Genomic DNA, 19,468 nt, shown 5'->3' on the forward strand with positions numbered 1-19,468 from the left:
CCAGTTTACAAAAACAAAATAAGTTAACTTGTCAAACTAACAGAATAATCACCACAAGAATGGAGGGGGACAGCAGAACAGAGGGGGATAGCAGAACGGAGGGTGACATGGAGAAAATCTGGAGGGGGACAGCAGCAGATCGGAGGGGGACAGCAGCAGAACGGAGGGGGACAGCAGCAGAAAAGAGTGGGACAGCAGCAGAACGTTCTGCTGCTGTCCCACTCCGTTCTGCTGCTGTCCCACTCTGTTCTGCTGCTTTCCCACTCTGTTCTTCTGCTGTCCCACTCCGTTCTGCTGCTGTCCCACTCCGGAGTGGGACAGCAGAAGAACAGAGTGGGAAAGCAGCAGAACAGAGTGGGACAGCAGCAGAACGGAGTGGGACAGCAGCAGAACAGAGGGGAACAGCAGCAGAACGGAGGGGGACAGCAGAACGGAGGGGGATAGCAGAATGGAGGGTGACATGGAGAAAACCTAGAGGAGGACAGCAGCAGAACGGAGGGGGACAGCAGCAGAATGGAGGGTGTCAGTAGCAGAAGGGAGGGGGACACAGAGGAAAACTGAAGTGGGACAGCAGCAGAACGAAGGGGGAGTGGAGGACAGCAGCAGAACGGAGGGGGAGTGGGGGACACAGCAGCAGAACGGAGGGGGAGTGGGGGACAGCAGCAGAATGGAGGGGGAGTGTGGGACACAGCAGCAGAACGGAGGGGGAGTGGGGGACACAGCAGCAGCATGCTCACTGTAACTAACAAAGTGTGTGTAACACACTAACCTAGAATTTGTCAATGACTCTGATGGGCGGCAAACTCAGGGCGGACCTCGTGGGCGGGAGGACTCGGAGGCTCAGCTCAGGAGAGGAGAAGTTGAACTGATGAAGTCTGGCAGCTCAGAGTTGAGCTTTACTGCTGGCAATGTGCTACAGCGGCTGTGGGAGTAGTCGGCGGCGGACCCGGGACTGTCTGGCACTGACTGGGCAGTGGGCACAGGCTGGATCCTTACCAGCAGTAAGTGTGGCTCTGTCTGGTGTGGTGTCTGTGGCTGGTTGCTCTCTCTCGGAGGAGCTGCAGGCATATGCAGGACACGGCTGCTAATGGGAACTGAGAGTTCCTGTTGTGGAAAAAGTACAGGAAGTCCATTGCAATGCGTTCCCGCAGGACTTGAGCTCTGAGCTTTTCTTGTTTTAGCTGTGAATGATCCAGGATTTCAGTCGGCTAATCATTACACTGTTTGACTTCCCAGGATTATGGTTATTTAAAATTTTACTTGTTTACATTGCAAGCCCATTCCTCAGCAACTCTGTATGTGTCCCTTTTTGTTTCCAAAAATAATTTGAGTTAAGTTATTAAGACACAGAAGTGCAAAGAATAAAAGGACAGCTCACTTGCATGTCTTAAAGCACCACATCCCCCCTTCCCTCAACCGCAAGTGTGAACAAGGCCCTACTGTCAGAGACATCAACAAAAAGAAACCTAAATCCATGTTAAAGGAAATTCTTCAGGAGCAACATAAGTTGTTGATATCAATCAAGTCAGGAATGTATTATAAAGACAGTTTCTATAGCTGGCCCAAATTCTTTAGGCAATGATCACAATACTTTTGGGAGACTTTAAAAGAATCTCTGATTTGTTAAGGCACACAGAGGATGATTTACAGTCAGACGATTGTAGGAGACACAGGGGCAGAGCACTGTCACCCAATAACACAAAGTGCCAGAACAGGAACATTTATATCAGTATCTGTTAACTGTTAAAACTTATGCCGCGTACACACAATCAAACAATCGGGTGGAAAAGTCTGACAAACTGAAGTCCGCCGGACAATCCCCCCATGTGTAGCCTCCGGCGGACTTTTTTGACCCGAAAGTACGGTGGACTTAGAAAGTAGTTTTGCACTCCAATCTTCCCACCGGACTTGCATTTCGGCAGACAATCCGGCCGTGCGTATGCCAGTCCGCCGTACTTTTGAAATGAACGGACTTTTCCCGCCCGGAGAAAAGTCTGCTCACTTTGAGCGGGTCTCCAGGTAGGCGGGGCCCGCGAAGGAGACGTCGCTGACCCCACCACCTGGTATAGACTTAAAGGGGAACCCCAACGCCGAAAAAAATTGGCATGGGGGTCCCCCCAGGTCCACATCAGACCCTTGTTCGAGTATGCTACCCAGCTGGCCAGGAAAGGGGGGACGAGCGAGCGCCCCCCCTCCTGAGCCGTAACAGGCCGCGTGCCCTCAACATGGGGGCACCTTGGGGAAGGGGGGGCCCCACCCCAAAGCACCTTGTCCCCATGTTGATGAGGACAAGGGCCTCTTCCCGACAACCCTGGCCGTTGGTTGTCCGGGTCTGCGGGCGGGGGGCTTATCGGAATCCGGGAGCCCCCTTTAATAAGGGGGCCCCGGATACCGGCCCCCCACCCTATGTGAATGAGTATGGGGTACAATGTACCCCTACCCATTCACCTGTGAAAAAAAGTTAAAAAAAAAAACACAACACAGGGTACACATAGTTTATTGCACAGCTCCGGGGGTCTTCCGTCTTCGGGGGTCTTCTCGTCGGACTCCTCCGCTATCTTCTGCTCGCTCTTTTGCTAGCGGAGGAGCCCGGCTTTCTTCCTCGCCTCCGCCCTCTTCTTCCGACTTCGGGGGTCTTGTCCCCCTCTTCGGTTCTTCTGCCGGGCCACCGCTCCTTCTTATAGCTCTTTTACAGGTGGTGGCCCAGTCTTCTGTCGCCGATGTCTTCGCCGCCTTCTGTTCTTCTGTTCTTCTCTTCAGATGTTGCCTCGTCGCTCCCTCCGCTCACAATGACGGGGACCGGGCGCGCGGCGACTTATATAGGGACATCACCGTGTGTGGGCAAGTAGCCCGTTCGGAAAGTCGGACGGATAGTCCGGCGGGAAGTCCGCCAGACTAAGTCCGTCGGATAGTCGGCTACGTGTGTACGCAGCATTATATGAGATTTCAGTGGTTGGCTTTACATCTGCTTTAACAAACTGTGCATTTATTTTTTGAATTGCAGTGATGAAGTTCATTTTTACATGTGCCTGCGTGCACAAATCTGTACACCCAAAAAAACACTTATGTCCGTAACGACAGATACCGTATTTGCCGGCGTATAAGACGACTGGGCGTATAAGACGACCCCCTATTTTTCAAGTGAAAACATTGGTTTTGGGCAATACTCGTGGTATAAGACTACCCCCCTTCTGAGGCAATACCATTTTAAAAAAACATTAGAACGATTAAAAAATACAAAGCAAGAATGCCAACTACTCATCCGCCATGCTGTGTTATGTCATAAAGTAAATCAAACAATAATAACACAAACAGAGATCTATTGAATGCCACAACTCTGGAAAGTAGAATTTTTCACTAACCAAACCTATACCACTTTTGGGTTACATTCTATGGGAATTGTCCACCAAAATGCATTTAATAACCCCCCTGTCATATGTCTCAGATTTACCTGTCCTTCTTGGGTGCCTGAGACCTCAAAGGCAAATAGCAGGATGTATAGTAGTAGGAGATCAGTGAATGGATTTACCTGCTTGGATTGGCAGAGGCTGTAGCATCATCAGCCCTTGCCTCTCTCTCTCGCTCTCTCTCTCAAAGCCAATCCGAGCAGGCTACTCTATGTAGCCTGCTCGGATTGGCAGTGGTTGTTACTCCAATCCAAGCAGGCTCTGTATTCATTAATGGAATACATCGCTCGCCGGGATTGGCTCAACGACGTATACTGTTTGTTGCTGAAGCCACATACAATATTAGCAGACATTTGGGGGCTGACATCCATCGGGCAGCATTGTATACCTGTATACCTGGCGTATAAGACGACCCCCAATTTTTGGGCATTTTGTTTAAGTGTAAAAGGTAGTCTTATACGCCAGCAAATACAGTAGCTACCTCTTCAATTATCAACACCTTAGCTACTTTTTTCTATTAAATAGTCTTTTCCTTAATTTCTTTTTTTTTTTTTTAGATTGTACCTTTCATCTTGGGGTAATTAGAGCAGTTTATCCTGACAGACCATTCAAGTGCTTGTTTTTTTTTAACATGGTTTGAGAGAAAAATGTTGCCTGAACAGTATGCATCAAACCAGCTCACATTTTATCACTCACATTCATTGCACCACCTACCCCCATAGATAAAAAATAGCCTTATTGGGTGAAAACCAGGTACCCAATGCTATTTGGGCCACATGGATACACTATACATCTTCTAAAACTCAGACAATGTCTGTAGCCACCCAGACAAAAGCAGCCCAACAGGCCATAGGTGATTGAATAGGTCGAGAGCAAACTGCTAACTCAAGATCCTGATACTGGTTGATGACCCAAACCTACTACCGCTACACTAAGCAATTAACCTCTGATGTGCCCATTCTTTCCCCCTCCCCCTCTCCCACCTGCCACATCGGGTCATGCGAGTTGTAACAGGTGAAGGGCTATATTGCACAAATAGAGCATAACTTTGTATAGCAATAAAGGTCCCTGAATTACGAACCCCCCCAAAATGGGGGAACAACTTGATGATGTCATATGAGGCGTACTTACTATTTGTTTTTTGAGACCTTTGTACTGCATGTCACCCGGAGCCCCCCCTAAAGTCATCCCCCTTTTCATTACATGTAACTGTTGTGTTGCATTATGTTTTTCTTCTGACAAAATAAAATGGGGATTATATAAAAAAACAAAAAAACAGGTACCCAGCCTCCCCCCCCCCCCCCCAAAAGCTAAAGAGGAGTGGGCGGGGGGTCCAGAAAAGCAGAACTTTGCCACTTTAACCAGGGAAGATGTTGCAAGAGAAAAAAATGACAAAAATGTTAACTCCTAAACTTGAAAATAAAGCATAAAAAATAGTGGTGACAGGTGCGAAAATGACTGGGTCTGGTCTAGTGTTTGTCTCCCAGCATTATGAAAGGACAGACTTTCTATCTTGCTTAAAGGATGGTTGGCCTCTCACTCCTTGATTAAGAACTAATCTGTGCCATAGTTTTAGCAGCAATGCAGATGTGTTACTTGTGGTTCTGCTAGCACGTGGTTTCTCCTTTCTATTTTTTTCATCCAACAAAAAAAGTTTATTAAATGAAGATTGGTATAAAGCCATTTACAGTGGTACATTAGGATACAGATCCAAGCATGTACAGAACACAAACAGGTCACATTGAACTCTGAGCTCCCACAACATAGAATCTCTTTGTCTTTTTTGTTTGTGCTGTTCCTTACCCCACATTTAGTCCCAAAAGTCTGTCCATGACCAGGTCCACCGGGACAAGCCCCAGTGTATCCAGCCACGGAGCCCATAAACTCTCATATTTCCGTGTACTTCCCCTATGCTGGTAGATAATTTTCTCCATATGCAACAGTTCCCCGATATTATGAATCCAATCCCTTACTGTTGGGGGATTATCTGACTTCCAATGCATCATGATCAGTTTACTGGCCTGGAAAAGTACTCTATGAATGGCCTCCCTGGTGCACATCACCCATTCATATTCTTCCAGTACTCCCAGTAGACAAGCTCTTGGCTCCAAAGGTAAAGTTACTTTAAATACTGAATTGACAGTATTCACCACTCCTGCCCAATAAGTATGCAGTTTGGGACAGCGCCATAAGAGGTGAATAAGGCTGCTGTGGACGTGTTTACACCTGGTTCAAGTGGCTTCATCTTGCAAATTCATCATCTGTAGTCTATGCGGTGTGTAATATACCCTTAGTATGATATACAGTTGAGTAAGTCGTTGAGCTATGTTCAGTGAACAGATGCTTACCGCTTGGAATATCTCTTCCCATTGCTCCCCATCCATCTGGCCTACATCTCTCTCCAACCTCTCCCTCACCTTCAGGGGATTCTGTCCCAGAAAAGATTGTAAAAGTAAGGCATAACATTGAGAAATAAATTCCTTTGAGGATGCAGCATCTCCGATGAGGCTAAACACTGGGATTGGTGAGAGATGCCACTCTGATGATCTACTCTGTGCCTTAACTACATGCTGGAGCTGTGAGTAATAGAAATAGAATAGAAATGCATTGAAAGTTTGTATTCCGCCTGCAATGCTACGGTAGGCCAGAGTACTCCATTACGAAATATGTGCATGAGGTGTGTAATCCCATAGGATTTCCACCTGGCCCCCGCCTGCAGCTTGGCCAGTTCAGTGTAGGTGTCGTTAAGCCAAATGGGGCTATACTCAGTGTACCCATCAGCTTGCTGAATTTATTTGCACTTGTTCCACACCTTTTGAATGAGATTGTACGTTGGGTACTTCTTATACAGCTTGGCAAAAGCTAGAGCTTCCAGTACCATCGGGTTGGGACTTCTACCTATAGTGTACAGCATGATTGCCTGGGATGAACTAGCCAGCTCAGAAGTGGGCTCCCTATATGTCCTGAAACTTCCAATAAGGTGTTGCAGCTGTGCAGCCAAGTAATACAACCATGGATTTGGTAATGCCAACCTGCCCTCATCTTTTGGTCTTTGGAGGTATTCTAATTTGATCCTGGGTGGTCTATCCTTCCAGATCAAAGTACAGAAGATAGAGTTCACTATTCTAAAGATTTTTAAAGGAACGATGACCGGGGCATTGTGAAAACAATAAAGTAGTTGAGGCATGAGAATCATTTTTATCAGGTTCACTTTGCCCTCCACCGATATGCAGAGGTTGTTCCATGTTTTGACCCTTTCCCTAAACCTATGAAGTAAGGGTCAGATGTTTAGATGGCTAAAATCCCGTGGGTTGGAGGTAACTTGGATCCCTAGGTACTTGAAGGATGCTGTAATGGGTTTTGGACAGGAAGAGGCCACTGATTTTGTGACATCCTGATTCCACCAGTAGTAAAGCAGATTTTGACCAATTGATATGTAAGCCAGAAAAGGTACCAAATTTTGTTAAAGCTGTCATGGCCTCCCGCAGAGAAGTGTTAGCATCCCCCAACATCAGTAAGGTGTCATCAGCGTATAACATTACTTTTTCCTGTAGGGCGCCATAACAAAATACTGTAATACGTGGGTTAGCCCTGATCTCTATGGCCAAAGGCTCTAATAGCAGACCCCAGCCGACTGTACAGTAGATGCACCCACGATATGTAGAGAGGGTCAAACCCAAATTGCCCTAGCACAGCTCTCAGGTAATTCCAGTCTATGCTATCGAATGCCTTTGTGGCATCTAGTGACAGCAGAGCCCTGCTCCCTACATTGTCTGCAGCAGACTGCAGATTCAGGAATAATCTTCTTAAATTGATGGCTGTGGATTTATTGGGCATAAACCCTGCCTGATCACCATGCATAAGGGAGGTAATAACTTTATTCAGCCACATTGCCAACACCTTTGCCAGGATCTTAACGTCGATTTGAAGCAACAAGATTGGTCGATAGGATCCCAGGCCTACCAGATCCTTACCCGGTTTAAAGAGTAATGTGATGTTTGCTTTTGCCTTGGATGGTGGAAGGACTCCATCCTTCAGTGCTGCATTAAACACCCAAAGCAAACGTGGTAGCAAGACAGTGGAGTATTCTTTCAATATTTCCATAGGAATCCCATCCTCTCCCAGTGCCTTACAGTTGGGAAATAAACCTACTGCCTCCTGAAGTTCCTCCACTGTAAGTGGGGTATCCAACCCTTCCCTCTGGTTAGTTTAGGGAATGCCAATTGATGAAGGTATTGGTCCAGGTCTTCCTGCACATAAGCACTGCCAGTACAGTATAGATCCTCATAGAATCCCGCCAACTCCTGCATAATTAGCTCAGGCGAACTGACTAGGGGGCCAGCCCGGAACTTTATTGCTCCTATATCTGGGGACCTCTGGTGTGAGTTTGCTATTCTTGCCAGCATTTGTCCAGTTTTTTCCCCTTCCTTTTTTCCCCTTTTCCTGTTTAGCAAAAAAACCTCTTCTTCTCAGCCGAGGAAGAGAGCACATGCTCATAAGCTGATCAGCCTGCCATACCTCCCTAGCTGAGTCAGAAGGGTTTACTATGTACTGTGTTCTAGTGCCTGCATTCTAGATTCCACCTCAGTCTTAAGGGCTGATGAGGCTTGTTTGACTTTGTTCAATTCTGCTATCAACACACCTCGCAAGAAAGCTTTAAATGCCTCTCATTGCTGTATGCATGGAACCTCTGGATCCTGATATGAGAAAAACACACGTATGCTCCCCTCTATTTTATTAAGAAATTGGAACAGTTTCAACCAAAATGCATTGAATTTCCATGATGCTTTATGGAGTGAAGTGCGTCGTGAAACCATTTTATGTACTATCAATGGGGAGTGGTCAGATACACTACGGGGTCTGTATTCCAATTTAGACATATACGGGAGCATGCACAAGCTACCCACCCCCAGGTCAATTCTGGACAGGCTACCATGAGATTTGGAAAAGCAGGTAAATTGCTTGACACTAGGGTTGTGATGGCGCCAGATATTCACACAGCTCACCCCTCGCCAATGAGGATACCCCTGGAGAGGAATGAGGTTCCAGGGGCTGGGTGTTTATCCAACATAAGGTCAAGACAACAATTAAAGTTCCCAATGACAAGCAGTGTAACATCCGGCCTATCATCCACATAGGAAATCAGGAGCCGAAGTACCACTGCCGTGAATGGGGGAGGAATGTATACACAGGCAAGGATACACATCAAAGCACCTAACCAACAATGAATAAACACAAATTTCCCTTCTGGGTGAATTTTACTGTTGAGCTCATGGAATTCCAAGGAGCCATGAATCAAAACACTCACCCCCCTGGAATAAGAGGTGTGAGTGGAGTGGTATACTCTTCTCACCCAGTTGTACTGTACTCATCTCATTGTCACCTCAGTCAAATGCATTTTCTGAAAACAACACCCCTGGGTGAAATTTTTTAAGGCACATATGTATCATGGTTCTTTTAAGAGGTGAGTGCAGCCCCTTCACATTCCAGAACACTATAGGAATCCCTGCCATTCAATAAGGTAAGTCACTGTAAGCTGGTGTGTCAATGGCAGTCCAAAATTCCATCTGGATATGCAATGTCCTGAGTGTTTCTCATATCTTTTATATTGTAAATCCACAATACGATTTCTGAAGCTCTCATATTGATCTGCTGAATTATTATGTCCCCCAGCCTGAGATTATCTGTAAATCAAGTATGGAGATGTCCCTCTCCATAGTAGTAAGCAGTGAAGATGGGTCACAACTTGGATTTCAGCAAAGTGCCTGGGATCTGACATCAATCCTCCTTCCTTTCTTGTCCCCATTTCAGTGCTTGCTCATTGCGGTCCAGCCAGTTGGAGGCATTTTTGGTCGATTCAAAAAATTGTGCCTGTCCTCTCACGGTCACCTGCAGTTTAGTCGGATACAGCATGGCATATGACAACTATAGAGTTTGCGTTTCACATCAAAGAATTTGGCCCTGCACCTCTGTACCTCTGCCGAGAAGTCCCCCATGAGGTTTCAACATTATTATAACAATTGTTCAATAATTGTTTCAATAATGTTGAAACCTCACGGGGGTCTTCTTTTAATATTGTGAACAATAAAGTTTATATTTTATATAACCAATTTGTGGTATACTTTGGTTGCCGTGTATAAGTCCTATTAAGAGGAACCATTTCAATGTGTTGGGGCCACCATTTCCATGCAAGGGAGGGAAATGGGAGTCATCAACCACCAGAATGATAAGTATTAAAAATCTTTTTTGCAGAGTGCTATTATTTTAAATGTTTTTCTGATGATAGAGTTTTGAGGAACCCATATTACAATATACAATTCCTCTCGTCTTTGTGTCCACACTTTAAGTAATTTAAAAACATCAGTACCTCTACCATCACACAAAAGCAGAATCAATTTGCTTCTGGTTTCTTGACTTTAAATGCAGTACACATGCATTCGCTTATCAAGACAAGTTTTTGTTCATTTGGAACAGTAAATATGCCTAGAACTGGGGATATATAGCACTTGTATGGGTAATAATTATGTATAGTGTCCATTATAATACTTTTTTCTCATTTGATATTCAGGACAAACATGTTCTTTCTGTTGTGATGATTGAAAAAATGTTGGAAAAGTTCAAGAAGTCTAACGAATTATTGGAGCTAATTTTGAAAGGACTTAATGACTACCTAGAAAAAAAACGTTTATTCTTTCCAAGATTCTTCTTCTTGTCTAATGATGAGCTCCTTGAAATTTTATCAGAGACAAAGGACCCAACCAGGTAGGTTATAATATATATAAACTTCCCTGTCATAAGAATAAAAAGAAATACAGCCAGGCTTCTTTGAAATGCAGAAACATGGTAATTTCTAGTTTTTTTCTACATTTAAATTTAGTACAGTATTTGGAGCTATCATTTCTTAAAGCCTTAGTAAGCTCATGGTTGGTTTTGGATAATTTAGGGTACAGGTTCATGGTAATGTGATCATCTTTACTTTCTGGAATACAGGATTATTCCAGGCACATGGTTTGTGTTTGAGCATTTTTTGATCTAGCTTTCTAGGTTGATATGTAACAGGCAAACCTTAGGGTTTAATCCTGCCAATTCTAATCTTTTTGGTTATGGAGAAATTCTATTACTGGTTTTTAGTGTCCCTGCACATATATATTAGGTGATAGACGGCCCCTGGAAACTGCTGACACTTAGGACACAGAACATGATGTTGTGGACAAATTTTTTTTTTTGGGATGTGGATTGAGGTTAAGTAGACCCTATGTAGTATATGTGTCTGAGTAAGCTTGCCAGGGACCTTCAGTGAAATCCACTTATGAGCTAGAAGGGCGTCCTCTCATTCATTATCATCCAAGGGGCCCACATCAGTCTCCCAGAAGGCTTTTTTAAAGGTATGTGGTTTACACCCACAAATCTTGGTTTTGTCTCTCGTGGCCGGCGGTCATTGCACCCTTGGCCACACGCATCGGCTCCCCCCCGCCATGCAGAGGGCGCTTGTGCATGCCTCTGCTCTAGCTGTTTAAAGGGGGGCCTACAGCTACGGTGATTTGTGGGAGAGAGCCACAGTAGAATGGGATGGTCTAGTGGTTAAATGAGTGCCACTGGTCTATTAAAAAAAGGCATTAAACCTTTGCATATACAGTTTCCACTAGCTTCTCCAAAATGGTGATGATATTTTATATATTTATATATATATTACACACAGTATATTACACTGTTTTTATTTATTTAATTTTCAGGGTACAACCCCACTTAAAGAAATGCTTTGAAGGAATAGCGACAGTGGAGTTTACAGATGTGCTGGACATTACGCACATGAAAAGCAGTGAAGGTGAGGTGGTACAACTGATAAATACGATTTCAACATCCAAAGCCAGAGGTCAGGTGGAAAAATGGTTAGTTGAACTGGAAACTGCAATGATTCAGTCTGTCCATAAGGTATGTACTGCTTTATCCTTCATCTACAGATAAGATACCATAAATACTGATTTTCTGTCAGATGTGGAAAAAAGATGTTCAAAAACTATCTGGTGGATTTATTAAAAGTATATAAAATAAATAATAGAGCTAACAGTAAAGGCTTTTTAATTTGCCCCATAGCTTAGTGAATGAAGTGAAGCTCTGCTTAATTCCATCATTCAATCATGTGCAAGCAAATACACAGTTTCTTTAATTTTCTTTTCACGTGATTGGATATTCTTTGTAAAGTGAAATTTCACCGCATTCTCTAAACTCTAGGGCAAATTCCCTTACAAAACACAACTACTCTTGCAAAGTGAACAGCCTATTTCCCTTTACGAAATCAACCCCTATGTACTCAGCTGCTATAATTAATAACATATTATAATACTTTCCCGTAGCAGGTTTCAGTTTCAAATGTATAGTGTATGGTAAAAACCAGGTGGATTTAAAGGGCTAACTTTAGCAGAAACATGGTGTTTTGGGAAAAATCTACTAACTTCCCCTTCCGATGTCAGTGGTCACCAGTACAGGAAGTATGGGAAATACCACTAATGAATACTCAAGCAGAAGTAAAAACTTGACAAAACCTTATACGAATAGGATGTGTGCTTGGCACTGCTATCTTGTGATTGTATTCGCAATCAGTAAGAAATGTTTGTATATTTTTCCCTATGGGATGCATCTTTTAGTAAAAAAAAGAAAAGAATAGCTTTTACTGAAATAAATAGAATTTATGTTTTTTTGGTTTATATGATAGTTATATTATATGAAAGTTGCTGACTATACTACAGTAGTAGACCTTATATAAAGCGATACTAAAGTCTTGTTTTTTATTGGTTTAAAAATAACAAACATGTTTTATTTACCTGCTCTTTGCAGTGGTTTTGCACAGAACAGCCCAGATTTTCCCCTTCTTGGGTCCCTCACCGTTGTGAGGTCCCTGGCCCCGCCCTCCTGCCGAGCGCCCCCCCCCCCCCCCCATAGCAAGCAGCTATTCAGACACAGAGCTGCTGCTCGGCCCCACCCTCTCTCTCTCTCCTTATTGGTACACTGACTTTGATTGACAGCCCGCATTGTGTCTTAGCCAATCAGGCGGGAGAGTCCTAGACAGCTGAGTCTCTGATGAGTGTGGTTTTTAAAAAAATCACAGCAATGATTATATTTCTAGAGAGTACTCAGGAGAAGTAGCTTAGGAATTAGACAATTGGTGAACTTTTATTTGTTTATCTATTTAGAGTGTACTTGTATACTGTATTTGGGGGGGGGGGGGGTACACTAGTTGCTCAACAACTGATAAGATTGCCCTCCAGAAAGTCAATAATATGGCACAGAAAAGTATAGGCTGTAAACTTCCCTCTTTGGCTGATAGAACAGAGAGTATTTTAAAGATTTTTTTTTCATTCAGGTCTTCATTTGTTTGAATTGATGCCATCGGGTAGGCCTTTTCGTAATATTAAGGTGTGAACAGATTGAACTAGAGTGTTTTTAGGGCAATAAATGCAATTAATATGAATAATAAATCTAGTTTGTAATCGCTGGTTTTGTGCAATAGTGATAGATGGAAGTGCATTACATTTTAATGCTGGTTTTTAAAGTATTGTGGATGTTTAATTATGTAGATTTATTATTTTTGGGATGCTTATTTGTTTATTTTATTGAGTGCATTCTTTATATGTGTGTAAGGCATTGTGCTCTATGTGAGAGTGGCATCAAACTTTCATTATATATTATTTTTAATAACAATAAAGGTCATCTATTCTATTCTATACTATTTACCGTATTTTTCGAACCATAAGACACACTTTTATCCCCCAGAAATATGAGCAGAAATGTCTCTGTGTCTTATGGTTTCGAATATACGACATGCACTGCCCCCGCCACCGCCGCCACCACTGCCCCTCTGCCCCTCCACCGCCACTGGAAGAGAGGCAGGCGGGGGACAAACATCCAAGCCCCCATGTGCGCCGGTCGATCTCCTGGCTGGGCTGATACTGCTCCTGAAACAGAAAACAGAGCATTCTGCCGCTCTGGCTGCTCTGTCTTCTGTCAGGCAGATGGGATAACATCAGGTAAGGCTGTGTTTGTGCCACTGGTCAGTCTGCGTTTATGGCACTGGTCAGGCTCCATTTCTTTGGCACTGGTCAGGCTGCAATTCATTCAATTTTTTTCTCCTCTAAAACCTAGGTGCATCTTATGATCAGGTGCATCTTATGGAGCGAAAAATACAGTAGTTAATTTTTATATGGACTAACGCCCAACTATCTAATACAATATTTCCTTATATTTGATAAGCCCTTTGCCTGTACCTGCATAATAAGAGCATAGTATATGCATAGTATATGGCAGCTATTGGAAAGTTATGTAAGATATCTATATACTGTATATATTTTTACAACACTACAATTTTAAGCATAGTTTATTTTCATGTAAATTCAGATCCAAACTCACAAACTATGTGTTGATGCACCCTGTTGTATACTCACTACCACCAATATACAACGCTTTATTGTCATACAAAGCATTTACACTAAAGTAAAAATAATGTTGATGCCACTCTACCTCGTTTTCTGTAAGCATTGTTGCCTTTTTCAACTTTTCTGGACAACTCTTCCCAGCTGGACTGGTAGAGCTACAGTATATGAGCAGATTTACTTGAACCATCAAGTTTAATTCTTCACGTGTTTACTGTAATTGAAGTATTTTGAATAAAAAACTAACATCTAAACACATTGAAATTTAATTTAATGTTTTAAAAGGTTATCGGTGAAGCAATTGATGCCTACCCCAAAACTACTCGTATAGACTGGGTAAGGGAATGGCCAGGACAGACTGTTCTGTGTGTTTCCCAGTGCTTCTGGACTCAGGAAGTGCAAATATCTATTAGAAAAGGACAAACGGTATGTCTGTGTGTCTGTTATTCATTTTTTTTCCGCCACAAACTCTATATTTATTGCAATGGCTATTTGCCACAGAAAATAATTAGCAAACATTGGAAATAAAAACAATTTAATACAATGATACAGCTGTTGTAGCATGTAATGAAGGGATCATTTGCATATTGATATCTTTATGTCCATCTCTATTGTATTAACATATTGTTTAAGGATCCATACTCTAAGCATAGAGCATACTGTAAAAATGACCTTGGCTAGAAATGCAATTTGTATGGTATAAAAGGCTGCACCTTATGGATCGCAGTAAATAGTAGGCAGTATCTAGTAAACATATGCACTAAATATAGAGTTGAGGAAATTATGTGAGTTGGAGAATTTAAATAAAGTACAGTTTAAATTGAATGTTGTATGCTGACCCATTCATTGTTGCACATGAAAGTATGTCTTTGGAGAAAAAGCATTGCACGTTTTCTTATATACTTTTTCATACTTTAGGCCTCTTTGTTGTACAATAAGGTAGTTAAAAAGGCAAAATCCATCTATGTACCTACACATGACAATATATTACCAAAACAGGAATATTGTTTGACTATCCTTAAAGGTTTTTTCATTTTCTTTCTTACAAAAATAGGCACTTGAAGATTACCTGGAACAAAATAATAAACAAATTGATGATATTGTTACCTTGGTTCGTGGGACATTATCAAAGCAGAACAGAGTGACACTTGGAGCACTTGTGGTTCTAGATGTGCATGCAAGAGATGTCCTTGCAGCTCTTGTGAAAAAGCAAGTTAACGATGAAAATGATTTTGAGTGGTTAAGCCAGCTAAGATACTATTGGGAGGTATGTTAGGAAATATTTTTATTGAGATGGCATTTTTTGGGTAATTAATAATGTTAACACTTGCAAAAAACATAATGTGTCCAAGTAATAGAATATAAATGAGCAGAACCTGCATGTTTATTATCAATGGGCTAATGTTTCATGGGGTACAAGACAAAGAAAGTAGTGTGGCTCTGTTTAAAAACATATAAAGTAAAGGTAGTGCTGCGCTATGAACCTAAATACTGCACGTAATAAAGTGCAAAGGTGCTCAATAAAAGATATGGTAACAAGAGGCAATGTTCAAAGGTCAAAATATATACAATCCTAGGTAGTATAAAAACGTATTGCATGCCCTGCGATTTCTTCAGATAAAACAATAAAAGTATATCAAACACTCAAATGATTCTTCATAGAACAGTGATAGGAAATATTATCCATATGGTGTACAAATGAAGTAAATAAACAGTGCTCAAAAGAAGGTGCACTACAATTGCAATAAATCCTGAAGGAATACGTAAAATCCCAAATGGTATATAAAGCATACAAAAAAGTTTCCACCATATAGGTATATGCTTCAAATGTTCTTATAGGCGAAAGCAAAAAAGATAAGTAGTGTCCATATAAGGTGCAAGGTAGGTAAGTGGCTGTATATTAGCAGTGTCAGCATAAAATAACAAAGTGCTAGTGCTGGTGACAATCCTCTGACATAAAGTGCTGATGATAGGTGACTATGGGTGTAAATACTGCACCAACCTACAATAAATGAGCAGCCAACACAACAATAAGACTTATTGTAAAAGTAGTGTAAAGAGGAAATGTATAGTGCTAATAGTGTGTTATACAGTGTACCACATCTTAGATATAAGTCCTGAGAAATGTGTACATTGTGAAGGTGATAACAAATCACTGTGTAATGATAAACCTTAACATATAAAAGATGCAATTAAAAAAATCGCATCAAAAGGTGTAATGAAAAGTATCACAAAAGAGTGACATATAAGTCAGCAAGTTTATACGGGGACTCTAACATGTTAATCCAAGGTGTATCTTTATAAATAGTATCCCAAACAGCTATTTAATCTCACTGCGGAATATCCATTCGCAGTGATTAAAGCTGCACTAACTTATATTAGAGACAAGGAGTAAAGTTCACATAGTGTATAATAAAATCACTGTGAGACACAATTACAATTGAATAAAGTGCAAAGTGCAATGGTGAATGATAATAACAATCAATAATAACTACATATATATCCGCATATAGCAAAAAACGGCAATACCAAACTAAAACAGCACAAGAAAAAACATCTTATTAGTGAATAAAGTCTATAGATCTTTGGGTGCTGTAATCTGCCAACAAGCAACAACCGGCCAATCTTTCCTGCTATCTTCTATGCAATATGTGCACATCAATCCGTTTGTAATAACACCAAGGGAAGTGCCTCCACCTTCAGAAAGGAACAGGGGGATGGGGTACTCTAACCCTAGATGATGGATCCACTCGCCAGCAGCGGTGAATCAGTTAGGCATAAACCAAAGTCTGGTTAACGAGTTCCAGTGAAGGGGATATCTTCCTATGTCCATCAGCTGTAAACCACAGACTTAGCTCATTTCAAAGGTGTAACAGACATGGCAGGCAGGCTTCCGGTTTGGAGTTTGTAAATAGCAGTTTTCTCCTCTGATGGATCAGATGGATATTCCACCATACACATACCAGGACTCTCCAAATTACAGGGGTAGTTTTTAAAATGTAGAATAAAAGAAAAGGGAGAGAAACTTCCACATAGTGTAAATCTGATCGTCTTGCAGCTTCTTAAAAATCCAGAATTTAAAAATGGATACAAACAGAATAAAAAATTCAATATGGACAAATATTGAAAAATTGAAAAATGCGCAGTAATAAGTGGTCAGGCAAGCGTAATAACTAGGGCAATAACTAAGGACTGCACAAAAGGCTCGCCAGAACCGGGACACAAACTAACTACCCCTGTCCGAGACAATCACCTCCGGTAGCCCATGTAAGCGAAAGATCTCCCGAGCAAAAATTGAAGCTAGTTCCTTAGAAGTGGGCAACTTCTTAAGTAGAATACAATGAGACATTTTTGAGAACAGGTCAACCACTATAAGGATAACTGTGTTGCCGTGTTGCCCTGGGAGTTGGGTAACTCCACAATGAAATCCATAGACAGGTGGGTCCAGGGCCTCTCTCCATTGGGTATGGGTTGTAGGAGGCCCACTGGAAGATGTCGTGGAGTCTTACTCCATGCCAGAGGTGACCTGGGCACTGTTTGTGGTGCTTTCCAGACCTCTGTGTACTGTGTTAGCCATGGAATGTGTACTGTGTTAGTTAGGACAGTCTATGAAGACTCTTTATGAGCACCGTATTTTTTATTCCATAAGACGCACCTGACCATAAGACACACCTGGGTTTTAGAGGAGAAAAACAAGAAAAAACATATTCTGAACCAAATGTGTACTAAAATAATTTTGGTGTACTAAAATTGTAGACAGAGGACACAATAGTGACCTGGCTCACGCTGACAGGATGAGGTGCATTCCCCCCACTGTATGCTTGTATAGAGGGCCTCAGCAACATGGGCATGTCCTTCATAGTGACACATCTTAGATGGGCTGGCTTGTAGTTGAAAACTGTGCAGTGGGGTCTGGGAGAGTGGCAGGAGGGTGCTGTGAAGGAAAGGAGTCTGCCACATCCATAAGAGGCGAAGATACATCTGGCTTACCAGAATCTATGTAAGGTCTAGATTTCACTGGGCTTGTGGAGGTATATAAGAGGTTAACCTCCAGGGCATGGTTGATGTTTGCTCACCTGTAATGATAGGTTCTTCTGTGCCTGCGCTTCTGCTCGAGCCGAGTAGGAAGGCTCTAGAGGTCCAGCAGCTGGCGGTGCATTGTGATTCTCGCCGCCATTTTGGTGAAGCCCGCTCTGCATTTTTTTTTTCTTTAGTCTTCTTGTCTTTTCCTTCCTGTGCGAGGTTGGTATTTTAAGGGGATTTTCAACAATGATTTAAAAGAGCGAACAAAAGTCCTGGATGGCTTAACGCCAATGTAAAAATGCATATAAAAGCAAAGGAGAAGGCCTTCAAAAAAATACAAGGTTGAGGGATCATCATCAGCATTCAGACTTTATAAAGAACAACAAGAAATGTAAGGGTGCAATAAGTACGGCTAAGATAGAACATGAAAGACACATGGCGAAGGAGACCAAAAAAAAAAAAAACAAGAAATTATTTAAGTATGTAAACAGTAAAAAAGGGAGGACAGATCATATTGGCCCCTTAAAGAATGAGGAAGGATATCTGGTTACATGGGGTGGGAATGGGAAGATGGCAGAAGGTATTGAATTTATTCTTCTCCTCAGTCTTCACAAGGGAATCAAGGGGATTCAGTAACCAAAACTGCAGTGTTTATCCTCATGACACATCACTGGAAGCACCTCTATGGTTAACAGAGGACAGAATTAAAATTAGACTTGGGAAACTTAACATTAATAAATCACCAGGACCAGATGGCTTGCACCTGAGAGTATTTAGGGAACTCAGTCAAGTAATTGCCAGACCATTGTTCCTAATTTTTACTGACAGTCTACTGACTGGAATGGTCCCAGCTGATTGGAGAAAAGCCAATGTAGCACCAATATTTAAAAAGGGCCCAAAATAAATTCCTGGGAATTTCAGACCAGTTAGCCTAACATCAATAGTATGTAAACTCTTGGAGGGGATGATAAGGGACCATATACAAGATTTTAGTAATGAGAACTTTCATCAGCAGTATCATTAGCAGTAATCAGCACAGATTCATGAAGAATTGTTCTTGCTAAACCAATCTATTAACCTTCTATGAGGAGATGAGTTGCCATCTAGATAAAGGAAGGCCCATAGAGGTGGGGTATCTGGATTTTGCAAAAGCATTTGACCCAGTTCTCCATAAATGTTTACTGTACAAAATAAGGTACATTGGCATGGACCATAGGGTGAGTACATGGATTGAAAACTGGCTACAAGGGTGAGTTCAGAGGGTGGTGATAAATGGGGAGTACTCGGAATGGTCAGGGGTGGGTAGTGGGGTCCCCCAGGGTTCTGTGCTGGGACCAATCCTGTTTAATTTGTTCTTAAATTACCTGGAGGATGGGGTAAACAGTTCGATCTCTGTATTTGTGGACGATACTAAGCTAAGCAAGGCAATTAGGCAAACCTTGCAGGTAGATCTGAACAAATGAATGGGTTGGGCAGCTACATGGTAAATGAGGTTCAATGTAGAAAAATGTAAAATAATGCATTTGGGTGTCAAAAATATGAATGCAATCTATACACTGGGGGAGAACGTCTGGGGGAATCTAGAATGGAAAAGGACCTGGGGGTCTTAGT

The 19,468-nt window shown here is 42.1% G+C and overlaps 1 protein-coding gene across 2 annotated transcripts in view; it reads left to right on the forward strand.

Moving 5' to 3' along the window:
• The window catches only part of DNAH7 (dynein axonemal heavy chain 7), a 498,098-nt gene that overhangs the window by 136,747 nt on the left and 341,883 nt on the right, over positions 1-19,468 (forward strand). For both annotated transcript variants that reach the window (XM_077448738.1, XM_077448739.1), the window contains exons 19-22: positions 9,976-10,169; positions 11,141-11,339; positions 14,120-14,260; positions 14,889-15,101. In XM_077448738.1, coding sequence (XP_077304864.1) covers positions 9,976-10,169; positions 11,141-11,339; positions 14,120-14,260; positions 14,889-15,101 — 747 coding nt within the window. The remainder of the gene's footprint in view (positions 1-9,975; positions 10,170-11,140; positions 11,340-14,119; positions 14,261-14,888; positions 15,102-19,468) is intronic.

Source organism: Lithobates pipiens, unplaced genomic scaffold, assembly GCF_037356315.1.
Source record: "Lithobates pipiens isolate NorthernLeopardFrog02 unplaced genomic scaffold, aLitPip1_a1.2 Scaffold_22, whole genome shotgun sequence".
Classification (NCBI taxonomy): Eukaryota; Metazoa; Chordata; class Amphibia; order Anura; family Ranidae; genus Lithobates; species Lithobates pipiens.